The 13,078-nt window shown below is 42.5% G+C and overlaps 1 protein-coding gene across 1 annotated transcript; it reads left to right on the top strand.

Moving 5' to 3' along the window:
* Positions 1-688: 688 nt before the first annotated feature.
* On the top strand, positions 689-3,556 carry ARL4A (ADP ribosylation factor like GTPase 4A). The gene is made up of 2 exons (XM_057372138.1): positions 689-771; positions 1,034-3,556. Exon 2 carries the CDS (start codon positions 1,100-1,102, stop codon positions 1,700-1,702), a length of 603 nt encoding a protein of 200 aa, XP_057228121.1. The 5' UTR covers positions 689-771; positions 1,034-1,099; the 3' UTR covers positions 1,703-3,556.
* The last annotated feature ends 9,522 nt before the right edge of the window (positions 3,557-13,078 follow it).

The following is a 13,078-nucleotide window of genomic DNA, read 5'->3' on the forward strand; positions in this document are numbered from 1 at the left end:
ACAGAGACGGGCCCGGGGCACTTTTCTTTAGGAATCACCTGCCAGACCGCCCTGGCTGCGATCTCTCCCAGCCCCTCACCGCCACAGGCGGCACCGCCCCGCCCCGGCCGGGCCCGCAGGTGCGCGAGAGGCACCGCCCAGCAGGGGGCGCCAGAGTGACAGCAGCCGCGCCCAATGAGCGCGCGTTCTGCGGGGGAGGGCGGGGCGCTAGGCCGGCCGGGGGCGCTGCTGTGGGCGGCGGGGCGCGGCCGCACCGGCTTCCCCCGAGGGGCTCGCGTGAGGCAGCGGCTGCGCCTCACCAGGGAGGCGGAGGAGGAGCGGGGGCCGCTCAAGRCAGGGCGGGGGCAGAGMGCGGCCCCTTCCCCCGGCCGCGCCCGGCCCGGAGCGTTCGGCTGCGGACGGTATGACTCGGGCTCTCCGGGAGTGGCCGGCGCCGCCGGCCAATGGGCGAGGAGSAGCGCGCCTCTGTCCCCGCCCACCGGGCGCGGCGGGGCCAATGGGAGGGCGCGGGGAGGGGCGCTGGGCTAGGCGCGCGCTGGGAGGCGCCCCCACCAGCAGATGCAGCGSAGAGTCGCTCGGGCGGCGGCGCCAGCGGCGGAGCGGGAGCGGCAGTGGCTGCAGAAGCAGTAGCCGCAGCAGCAGTCGCAGCAGGAGCCACAGCCACGCAGCAGCAGCGGGAACAGCAGCAGCAGCGGGAGCAGCAGCAGCAGCGGCGGCGTGTGGGCATGGGGTCGCCGGCAGCGCGCGCCTCCCGGCGCTGAGGGAGCAGCGGTAGGCGCGGGGCGCGGCGAGGGGCGGCGGGGGCGCAGGTGCCGGGCGAGCCGCAGTGCCGGGAGCGGCCGCAGCCACCGGGCCGGGCCGGGCCGAGCCGGGGCCGGGGCCGGGGCCGGGGCCGGGCCGGGCGGGGCGGGGGACGTGTGGCGTTGAGCGTCGCGCTGGCCGCGGCCGCCCCCGCAGTCGGGGCGGCGGCACGGTGGCCGGCGCGTTGCGGCCCCGGCGGAGCGGGCTCTAACACCGCTCGTGTCGTTGGCAGGATCCGAGCGCAGCCGCGGGAGCCGCCTCTGCTCGTGGCAGCCTGCTGTCACCTTCCCKTCCGGCAATGGGGAATGGACTCTCGGACCAGACGCCGATCCTCTCCAGCCTGCCTTCCTTCCAGAGCTTTCACATCGTCATCCTGGGGCTGGACTGCGCCGGGAAGACGACGGTGCTTTACAGACTGCAGTTCAATGAGTTCGTCAACACTGTCCCCACTAAAGGATTTAATACGGAGAAAATCAAAGTGACGCTGGGCAACTCCAAGACGGTCACTTTCCACTTCTGGGATGTGGGCGGTCAGGAGAAGCTGAGGCCGCTGTGGAAGTCGTACACAAGGTGTACGGATGGCATCGTGTTTGTGGTGGACTCGGTCGACGTTGAGAGGATGGAGGAGGCCAAAACAGAACTTCATAAGATTACTAGGATATCTGAGAATCAAGGAGTGCCTGTCCTTATCATTGCTAACAAGCAGGACCTGAGGAACTCTCTCTCCCTTTCTGAAATCGAGAAAATGTTAGCAATGAGTGAGCTGAGTTCTTCGACACCCTGGCATTTGCAGCCTACCTGTGCAATCATTGGAGACGGACTTAAAGAGGGACTGGAGAAACTACATGATATGATAATTAAGCGAAGGAAAATGTTGAGGCAGCAGAAAAAGAAGAGATGAGTTCTTTTTTTGACCTTTCTCTTTTAGAGCAGTTACATGGTCAAAATTTGACGTCAGTCAGCTTCCAAACCCAGGCCTGCCTGTTTGGATGCCGTTAAGCTTAGTTACGTTAAACAATCAGTTGCACAACCTTGCTGTGTGAAGGAAGGCTGTGCAGTTGTGGAACTTTTTTTCTTTTTTTTTTTTTTTTTTTTAGCTAGTCTCTTCTGAGTTTTTTGGCTCTGTATTTTTTCAGAAGCCCTAATAGATGATGTAATGCTATCAGGAAATGGATGGGTGGGTATATGTGACATGGATGTCTAAATAGCCAAATAAAACGAGGGTTTTCTGCTTAGTGTTGTACTCATATGTTTTGAGGGTGCCCTCTGCAAGCAATTTGCGTTGAAGGTGTTCTGTGTTTTTAAACTTGTAATGCTCGTAAGTGGAGTGCTTAGGTGAACATTATACAGCTTTAAAAACATGTATGAAGCTAGTAACCCATAATTTTGTTGAGGCTGTTTTTTTACCTTGTTTGAGGATTTCTATGAAAGCTTGTAGGTTTTTTTAATTTGGCACTTTTTGAAATAGAATCATGTTCAGTTCAAATACTTGAAATTTTAAGTGCTGTGGATTCTTTAACTGATAAGAGAAAGACTTTGACAAGTAAAAATGTAAACAACACGATGGAGCATGAAAAAGTGGTTTCCCAACATATAGCATGTTTTTTGATATGTAAGGTTTTTATTTTTTAGAAGTAGCCATTCATCATTATACAGTGCTAATCAGGTTTAAACTGTTACCCAAAAATAGTRATTTATTTCTGAATGGTGAGTGTTATGTCCTCCCAGTATCAAAAGTCAATGAATTGCAGTAAATGAGCTATAAAGAACAACCATGGCTGCTGTGGTTCTAACCAGTGCAGCATTCTTTGCCCTATTGGTGACTTTCCTGGCAATAYAACATACTTATAATGAAGTAAAGATGGAGTTAAAATTAGCAGAGCACATCTTGTATCTCCCCAAAATACCCCATTTTATTAAAGTGGTATTGCTATGTCACTTTCAACATATGCTTTTTTTGTTGTGACTCTTACAGTATTTTKTGGTTAGGAATGTAATAATGCTTTATACACTCAAACATTAGACACTACCGGGGGCGGGGGTGGGGGGGAGGGAAAGGGGGAAGAAGATTTTCAAGATGGGCCTGTGTTCTGCTTTAATTATGCTTTAAGCTGTTCTTGTTTACAGAGTGTGCAAACAGTGTTAACTGGGCAGGATAGTGCTTGACAGAAAAGGGAGGGTAGTTTTTCTTACTGGTACAGAGCTTCAAGTGACTCTCTAGATACTTGGTTAGCAACTAAAAGGGCTAAAGCAGAGCCTGGATTTTTGAGACTAACTTTAGTGGTGCTGTAGAAATTCATCAGAATGTTAGATTATCTTTAAACTTTCGTTGGAAATACCAGATTAAAAAAAAAGAAGTAAAAAATAGCAAAATCAGTTTCCTCCTCTCAACCAGCGAAGTAATACATTTTTCTTACCTGCWGCCATGTATCAGGAGGATGATGGCTACAAACCTGAATGTCAATCAATGTAATTTATGTTTAAAAAAATCAAACTTTTTAACCAACAGCTGTTTGACCAGGAGGTAACCAAAAATGCACTTTAGTGTCTTCGATAACTGAAAGTGACAGCTGTTTGTTTTTTTTATGACATCTTGGTCCTTTTTAAATAAACTGAAGTAGCTTCCAGTGGAGCTTTTGTATGTTGGTTATATATGTACCTGCACTGGTGACATTGTAAGTCACTTACTCAAGTAATGTCTATATTTATAGAAATGTGGATGACTTCTTAAACCTCAATAAACAATTCAAAACAAGCCTGCAGAGAGAAGGTGTCTGACTTGTACTGCAGTGGTATGTTCTCATCAACCTCTATGCACATAGTTCTGCTGTTATTAGAATCAGTATGTCTGTTGAATAACCAAAGTCTTATAAATGAGGTGAGGCTTATAAATGTCACAGTGTGAGAAATTTGAGGTATCTCATTGAAAACTTTAAATCAGTGCAATGTCTGTATATTCATAGAAGAATTACCAGCTGCAGTGACTTTTCCAAAATGATGGCTCTTGCATAATTTGAAACATCYTGTTTATAGCTGAACCTATTCTGTGTTATGTTCAGTGCTTAATAGGCAATGTTGGGCATACATCACGTGTACTCTCAGGTGGTGCTTGATTTAGAGTATTCAGGCTTGTGTATCTGAAGCTGAGGGATTAATGTGCAGTTAAGCCTTGGATGATTTTTTTTCTGGGATTTTGCAGCAATGAGTAAAATGTGTTGATGTGGGGAGCTTCCAATTAGTTTCAGGACCCAAACATAGATAGGACCAACTTTGTTTAGCCTGCAAATGAAAATGGCTAAGTTTGAACAAGAATACCCAATCCTCTCTCTCAAAACCGTGGTACTTTCATTTCTGTTTATGTAACTGATGGCACATCAAAATGTAGGTTACTTTTAGTCCTGAGGAAAAAGCTATATTAGTGATGCTGACTCCTATGAATTTAGGGTATAACTGGTATAATCTGGCTAATATTTTCTTTCCCTTTGGATGCACTGTACTCCTAGGCTAAGGCAGGTGAGATGGCAGGCTGGCTCTTTGTACCTGGTAAACAAACTGATACCAAATACTAATTGCTTCATTTTCAGCACTCATTAGGCTTCTACTGGGAATAGTTTAAAAGGCATACTGCTTGGAAAAAAAACAAACTGTGTTTTGTTCTGCATATTAAACATGCTAGTGTTTTATCTGGTGGCAGTCTGCCTTAACTCTTCTAKGCATAAAAACAGCAGTGAATGATTTTAATTACAAAGACTTGACAGATCTGTATTCTAGCACTCTGGAGGAAAAAAATGAGAGAAGGTGGAGAGTACTGTTTCTAAAATGTCATGGTTCTTACCGTGTTAATACCGACCTGGAAGTAGAAGACTCTGGGGGATGAGTTTTGCTTTCAAGCTGTGCCTTTATCTGTACTAGAACTGTTTTGCTGGAATTTTGCAGTGACGGTTCTGAGAGTACAGTATACAAATGTAGCTCTACCTCTGAAACAGTGTTTTGCATTACTGTGACAAAGGCTTCCAGCTATGAACAAAACAATGATTGCAGGAGAGCATTCAGTCTCTTAACTGACTTGGGTTTCTGCTGGCACAGTCCTGCCAGCTTGGGATCACTTTCTTCCATATGATCAATTGTCAGTTCTGGCCTAAATACTGGTATGTGTAAGAAAATCTTCACAGGAGCTGAATAAGCAGGTGTCATTTTGTTRCAATGCTGAASWTACAAATCTTAAAATTGAAAATACTTTTTGCTAAAAGGGCTACACATGTGCTCTGTTCTTCAAGATTTCAGGTGACTGCCTCAAGCTGCTTCTTTAAGGAGGTAAGGAATTGGATCTAAATTGGTGCTATTGAACAAATGACAAGGTCTTGTCACCTTATCACTTGTTTTTGCTCACAAAAGTTGGCATGGCATTGCCTCAATTGTTGATGCACATGCAGTCGTTTATAGTTAAAGAGCCTTCAGGACATGGTCTCTTTTCTAGCTATGTAGCTGTGTGTTAGGACTATTTTAACTAGGAAAAATACTGTGGGTGATGAGACTCCTTCAGGTTCTAACATCATTTTTAAGTTGCATTGCACTGAATGTGCATTTACATTTGGATGAAAAAAGAAAAGTGAAACATTTAGTTCTTCGAATTTTTGTGTTTTAGAGAGACACAATTGATCTTTTGTGTGAAAAGCAATTCCCACAGCCAGYCCATGCTTCTCAGCYTGACTCGGGTGCTTCTGTACCCTCTGACACAGCGCTGTGGTCCTGCAGGAGCTCATTACCCAGAACTTTGTGGTCACAGAGCAGCAAGGAGCTGGAAGCAGTCAGGTGGGGGGTAGCTAAGCCTTCCTGGACTTCAGCAGGTGGGAGTGAAGGCAGTTTTGTCTTCTTGGGGGTGCATTATCTGTATCTTGGATCATTTGTTTACTAGCAACAGAGTGTTAATTAGTGTCTGGCTGAAACTTGTTGAGAGGAGAGTGTCATTCTTGACATGGAAGAAGGATTTAGRTACTACAAATTGGTGCTACAAAGGACTTGGTAAGGCAGAGTGTGGAAAACAGGCAATCGGCATCCACTATRTATAGGGCACGAGTCCTAACATGCAGTTTTGAGTCAGCTGTTGGGTTGCAGTGCATGAAGGCTGGCAAATGTGTGTGCTCATAATGCTGCCTAACTTCTGAGAGAGAAATCCAGGCATGAATCAGTGCTTTTAGGATCAGTGTTTTCACTTTGCTGGTGGGTGACTCATCTTTTGAGAGGGTCACACTTTACAGCCTGCTCTGATAGATTTGTGTCCCCAAGCCAAAACARCTCTTGTTGCTGCTGGGAGGGATGTGTAGGGAGCTGTTTGTTTAGTCTGGGGGACGAGGAAGCCTTTTATTTTTTCTTTTTTTTTTAAATGCTGACTGACATAGGTATGCGAAGGCCTGCCCCTCGTGCTGCTCTGCAGGCTGTGATTATTTTTAGGAGCAGTACGAGACTGCAGAGCTGTGTGAATAAACTGAAGGGAAATACACAGCCTGGCTTCGCAGCAGGGTGATGCTGGGGGTTGTCATGCCGGCTCCCACAGCCATCCTGCCTATCTGAGAACAAAATAAAGGGCAATACAGAGCTGGTACCTTATTTAAAGCATTAGTCAATCTTAAATCAACTGTAAAGGAGCAAAATTGCTGTTGTGTAGACCTAGCTGGCAAAAGGCCCACAAAGTAAATGAAGGACTTAAATTTCTTTGCTGCCAGTGTCCTGTTGTATTGGTTCTGTCTGGGAGTGAGCTGTGGGACCTCTGGTAGAGTAGGTGATGCTTAGACCCAAATCTAAGGAGAAAAAGTAGGCAGGGAAGCTAGRCAGTACTTCCAGGCTAAATACCTGCTGGCAAATAGCTCAGGGAAGTAAGAGGGAATAATCCCTGAGCTTTGAAGATTATGGTTTCTTAGTTCCAGCTATATTTACACAGCTGCTGCACTAGAATTAAGAGCTAAAGATGGCAGAATAGTTAGAAAGGAGAAGGTCAAGTACAGTTGTTGGCTGTGGCTGTGTGGAGGGAGAGAGGATTTGAAACTGTTGGGTTTTCCTAGATTTTCAAGACACATTGMRCCCTAGGGAAATAGATATGCTTTTWRATTGCTTAATTGGTTCAAAATCTTTATTATTTTATACACTGTAGTTTTCCTATTGCTGAAATGAAACAATACCTCATTTAAGAAAGTCACCTAATCACTGCATTAATCTCCATTGACAAAAGAGAAAGTTAGCAGGGTTGTTGAGCCTTGTAAAATGTGCTGAGGGCTCCCGGCTGGCTCACAAGCTGCTGTGTTTCAAGGTTCTTTCTAAAAATACCAGAATGGTRGAATTTAGGTCAGACAAAGTAAAGGTGTGAAGCCTGATACCTCAGACACTACACGTAGTCCAGGGGTACCACCAACCCTGTAACTGCTTATCTTCTGTTATSGGTTTATGAATGATAATTTAGGGTGTTTTCCTTTGCACCATAACATTATCATCCCTTTCCTGTTTCAGTGTCGTTTGCCTTGAAAGCTTTAACAGGTTGTTTTGATATTAGAACATCCCTGARTTGGGTGCCAAAAGGATGAGTTTGTGAATGGAGAGGATCAGGGAAGAGTGTTCACTTGTGCTTCAGTGACCCGGTTAGCTAAAGCCAGTCCTTTTGTAAAGCAGGCTTAACAGGATGAAGATGGCCTTAAAGAGGAAATTTTCTAAAAATATCTTCTTGTTTCTAACATCAGCTGTACTGCASTGGTCTTACAATTATTGTTGAAGCCAAGGGCTGCTGTTGTTCTCTTGACACCAGTTGCATGATGACTTCCAAGATGCCTTTAAGATGTTTGCAAACAATGAGTGTAAAATCTCCACTGTATTTCTGAACATATATATATATATTCATGTGTATGTGTATTTTTAGCTGTCTTGAGGTGTTTCTGTGGGTCAATTAATTTCTAATAGAACCTCGATTCTTTGTGAAACACATCAGTGTCTCTGCAAACACAGTTTGTTCCTATTTCGTYCCTGTTATAAAGGATACAGTAAAATGGGAACCTATGGATTATTAATAGCACTGTTTCACTTGAACTCCAGCCAAAGGATTTCTATTTGAATCAGATATATATATTTATATGTATATATTCTGTTGTTCTTGATTATACTGTGTTTTGTATAGGGGCTGAATTTTGCTAACCTTAGAAGTACCAGTCTCCCTGATTTTAATTAGCTTAGAAAATTGACTTGTACATTTAAAGTCACTGTAATTTAGCTGTAATCAGTCATGTTACACTGGAGACAAATGGGATTCATGGACTATGCCCACACTGATGCTTTCTGACAGCTCTCCTATTGCCACATCAATACACATCCCTCACTGTGTGCTATGGTAGCACTGGTACCAGCAGACTCTATTTCTACATGGTTCTAATTGTGTTTCTGCCACTCATAGAACTTGCTTATATTCAGAGTTCACTTATGTCCTGCTATTGCTGTAATCATGAGAGGAGACAGAAAAAACTCTGTACGAAGACTCAGCTGCACATTGCAACCATTGCAACTTTTAAACAAATACATCAAAGAATGTAATTTAAAGTCTCAGAGTTAATACAGGAAACTGAAGATTAAGACTGAAGATTGGTACATCCAGCCCAGCCCCTGATCRTTGGTCATTTTATCCCTGAAGTTTCTTCATCAATGTTTTAAACAAGAATCTCATAGTTGCTCTAACATTTCAATTCATGCTTAAAACTGCTGTGAGATGAGGGTATTTAGAAATACAATGAAATGAAGAGTAATAGACTGTGACACTAATTCAGATTTTTCAATTGACTTGTGGCATATTTGTGTTCAATAGTTATGCATCACGAGATTATACTATTTGAAAAATAATGTATTTTAGAGTTCAAAAATACAACTTTAACATACTCTATTATCTCTGCATGCACCTCAGCCTCACAGTTGCATGCACTTCAACTTACCTTAGTTGAAAATAATAAAGTACTTCACATACTGATGAATTGATATTCATAAACAACTATCAGTTTATGATTGCCTGATTTTTGTTTACATTTGACCACAGCTATTAAGCAAAATAGTCAAAATTATTTGGKTTTATGTCTAAATTGAATTGGGATAAACTTAGGGTCTTCCAATTCAAGCATATGAGAGTTTTCAAGTAAAGGTGATTTGCAAAGATCTTGAGTTAAAATAACATATTGTCTTAAAATCAGCTTTTATTTGGAATAGTTACAAAAGTGACTGGAAATACCTTTGGAAAGGTAGCTTTATTTTATACAGTACAGTGAGAGAAGTATGTTAGTGTGATTTCAGACCTCAGGATTCAGAGGGTCTCCTGTACTCTCAGCCTTTCTTGGCTGTAATGAATCAGTCTGCACAGGATGTGGCTGCTAACAGATGATAATGCAAAGTGAAGGGCTGGGCCATGAAAAGCCCCAGGGTGGCTCGGCGTGGTGCTGAGTTCTCACGAAGAGCTGATTGCTTTCCAAAAATAAGAACAGGAACTAGGGCAGATAATCCATGTAAAATGCACTTTCCACCCTTACCCCTTCACAACAATTTATTATTTTCAGTATTATAGAGCTTTACATGTTGATTGCATACATAATCCATCCAGGCACCCACATCTACCTACACACGCTTCTGTTGTATTCTTGCAAACCCTGTTTGTGAGAATTTCTCTGGGATCCTGTTTTGTGGGTGTAACTTGAGAACTTATAAATAGATTCACGTTTTCCCATCTTTCAAACCCAAATGTGTCTGCAAACATGACAGCACTAGAAATAGGATTCTTTGGAATTATTTCCTCTGTTTTAAATCTTTTACTTTATTAGGCTAAGGTAATCTGGGCTGTTCACACTGCCTGTGAACCATGCTCTTGTGGTGGCATTACCACTGCTCAGAGTTCAGGTTGTGTCAGCAYTTCTTTTATAAATATAAACCCTTATTTCAGAAACTTAATAATAACAGAATAAGCCTTGAAATTTTGTACTTGTCTGAAACTTGGCACAGAGTATTAATTTTGCCTTCTACCACATTAAATAAAAAAATAATATATATATATTAGAGGGAAATGTAAATAAACAAAAAATAATTTTAGTGTGTTTTGCTGCCTCTTCTATCTCAAAGTTAGTTAGTTGTTTATGAAATGAAATGGCTTGAACTTGCAGTTCCAAATGGAAACCTTTGAAATTTTTTTCTAAAGTTAAAAGTCGCAATTGTTAGCATTTGCAAATCAGGCCTACCCACATCCCACAAACTTGCAGAGCTCGCTTACAGTGWGTGAAATTCTCTCATCAGTGTCAATAGAGCTGTTTCTATGTAGTAATAGTTGTAAAATTGAGCATGTACAGAGAATGGAAACATGAACATGATTTTCCTTCACTTTTTAATTAATAATTTCAAGTGCTCTGTTTCACAAAGTACATTTTCTTAAAAGTAGTCATGTGTCAAAGTAAATCAAATGCAGGTTTTTCTCCATCTTGAACCCTGTGTTTGTAAAATTTCGAGGCTGTTTTCTAAACTATTAAAATAAAAAAAAAAATGGASCAGTCTCTAGTCTCAATAAAAGTGTTGAATCTTTTGATGTTTGCTCAYCCAGTCCAGATAACCCTGAAATTATCCTGAGGGTTACGAAGGGCATAGCCTGTCTGGGCACAATATCTTCTTGCATAGATGTGTATTTTCCTTAAAGGCAGAACTAATACAGAGATCCTGTCTTAATGATAGCTTTAGTCTGACCTAAATCACTTCTGGCTTTTTCCTTTGGATTCACTTAAGCCTCTGCACAGGGGGTATAGAATCCAGCAATACTTTATTCTTCCTTTGCTTTCATTTCATCTGCCTGCACAAAGCACTMTTGCTCTTCCTCACCAAGGAGCATTGATCTGCTCAGGAGACTAGACACACTCTTCAGTCTTGCTTTGCCCAACCAATTTTATAAAGAAAAAAAAGCACTTTTTTTTTCTCCTTCCTTTCAAATCCCACTTTTAGTGGGATGGCCATAATTATCTGCTTTATGTTGGAAAATCCTTACTCACTTCAAGAACTTTAGGTCAAGTTTAGAGTACTCTTCCACTCAACCTGATTTATTWTTCTTATTTATCTATGGGAAGCATGCCACATCTATAATATCCTTGTAGAAGAAATGCTGTGTGTTTTTAGTATAGTACAGGCACAGCAGTCAGGATTCGACTTACTTAATACTAGAGCTATAAAAATCAGSCATTCTTTTTCATTTTAGACATCTCTAGGTGTTTTTACAATTCATGGAAAGAAGGATGTTTGTCTAGGGCGTGATTCATATTAGTTCAGGAGTGGTATCTACRGGAGGTCAGATAAATCCCCCTGTGTTTCCCTCTCTGCTCTACAGAAAACATAAGCTGATTAACTCAAATATAGACACCTGCCTTTTACACCAACTGCCTATATTTATATCTGGAATGATAGCCCCAAATCYGTGCCAGCTCCTCTGCTGGAAAATGCAGGTGTCTGCCATTTGAAATCTGTGTCAAGCCATGGCAGCTGAGAGCCTCATGCAGCGCTTTGCCTTAGCAAACCCACCCCTGTGCTACTGGGTGTTGGTCAATGGCAACAAAGTTTTAGAAGGAAAACACAAAGGCTGGTATATTGAGCAATATATATTTTACAGAGTGCAGTGAAATGTTTTATTTAGCATGAAGACCACAGTTCACAGTCCAGATATTCTCATTAGAGAAATTGTAAACCAAATTACTTCCTCTTACAGTGTTTTATGTCTAAGAAAATCTACTTGTGCATGCAAAGATTCCCCATCAAATTCAGTGGGTGGGAGATAAGGCTATAGAATTGTGCAACAAAACTCTCRTCTAGAAAAGCTTTTAGGTACTAAACTTTGTTCCTTCCTTTTTAAAAATGTAAATAAAYCCCCACCTACTCATTGATACTGCAATTGAGCGTAGCAGCATCTGCACCTGCTTGTGCATGTGTTGGGAGTTGCAATTGCTCTGGTGTGACCACAGAAARGCTGCTGGCAATCAGCCTGAAATTGGTAGAGGGTGAGAGGGATTTGTTATAAGAAAGTTTGCTAGCTGGCCTTTTGGGCTGAGCTGAGCATAGAAACAAGATGTGAGTACAGAGCCCTGTAAGCAGAGGACATTTTAAACTGCTGTGGTGSCTCCAGGTTTTCTTCTGTCTAACAAGGTATGAATAACTGAAAACCTTTTTGAAGAGACACCCATAACTTTGGAGRGGGTAGGAAAAAGGGGCTTCCTTGTCCCTGTGTTGTGAAAGTTGTAATAGTTTAATATTTTCTTAAGTATCTATCATGGTCAAATTCCTTGTTGCCTAAACGGTTGAAAATCCACTACAGATACTACTCTGGAATTACACATAACCTATTTCTATAGGAAACCCAACTGAAATGCAGGAAGCTGGGGTAAACGGAGGAAGACACCCCGAAAGTAGAGGTTTTAGGATACAGTGTCATGAGTTTTGAGTTTTGGCAAACGACTAAACGTTGTGTATTTCTTTAGGCTTGGGGAAAGCCTGAGACTTTGTCTTGTTGAAGTAATCGCTTGATGTTAAAAGAAAGCCGTTGTGCAGCTTACGGGGAGATCTGCATCCCCTAAATCATCCTATCACCATGTGAAAGCAGTGAGGGTGTACCTCCTGGGGGCTTATCTCTGATGTGAGACCAGGTGCTGTGRCACCCTCTCGGTTATCTCTAGTGAGAAAATAACTGTACACAGTCTCCAAAGCTGATATTATCTGCCTCCCTAAACATCCTGCTCACTCTATGTATTGTGTGGATTAAACTGGGTTGTGGAGACATCGAAACTGGAACTGAGAGTCCCACTGGAAAGCTGCATTGTTCTGTTAGTTCGCTTTCTTTCTCCCACTGCAGATGTGCTTGGAAAGCCTTTACCTATCGCTGCTCAGGCCTGGGGCAGTGAATTAATAATGCATAACATAGCAAATTCAGCGCTAGGAAGAGGCTGGACTGGCATTCAAAGAGTTTTCATTTCTGAAARAAAGGAGAGTGGTGCAGGGGTATACTCCTCCAGAGGACCAACAAAGCTGTGCTTGGATGTTTTGGGTAGAGTGGTTGGGAGTTTTCCTGTTCTTAGGATTGGAACCCAGCAAGATTAACCTCATTTCTAATATGACAATCATTAGGCCATTGATTTTTTTTTTTTCTCTGAGTGTATTGTAATCATTAAAAAATTAAAAGTAGGGATGTTGGGTGCAAAGACTTAAATCAGTAAAAAAAAATACATTCTACAAAAAGATATGACAA

The sequence above is a fragment of the Malurus melanocephalus genome, unplaced genomic scaffold (genome assembly GCF_030028575.1).
Source record: "Malurus melanocephalus ecotype Western Australia unplaced genomic scaffold, MMel_1.1 scaffold_164, whole genome shotgun sequence".
Classification (NCBI taxonomy): Eukaryota; Metazoa; Chordata; class Aves; order Passeriformes; family Maluridae; genus Malurus; species Malurus melanocephalus.

Excerpts from the sequence above, each read along its gene's own strand:
- ARL4A (XM_057372138.1), top strand. The coding sequence starts at position 1,100 with ATGGGGAATGGACTCTCGGACCAGACGCCGATCCTCTCCAGCCTGCCT.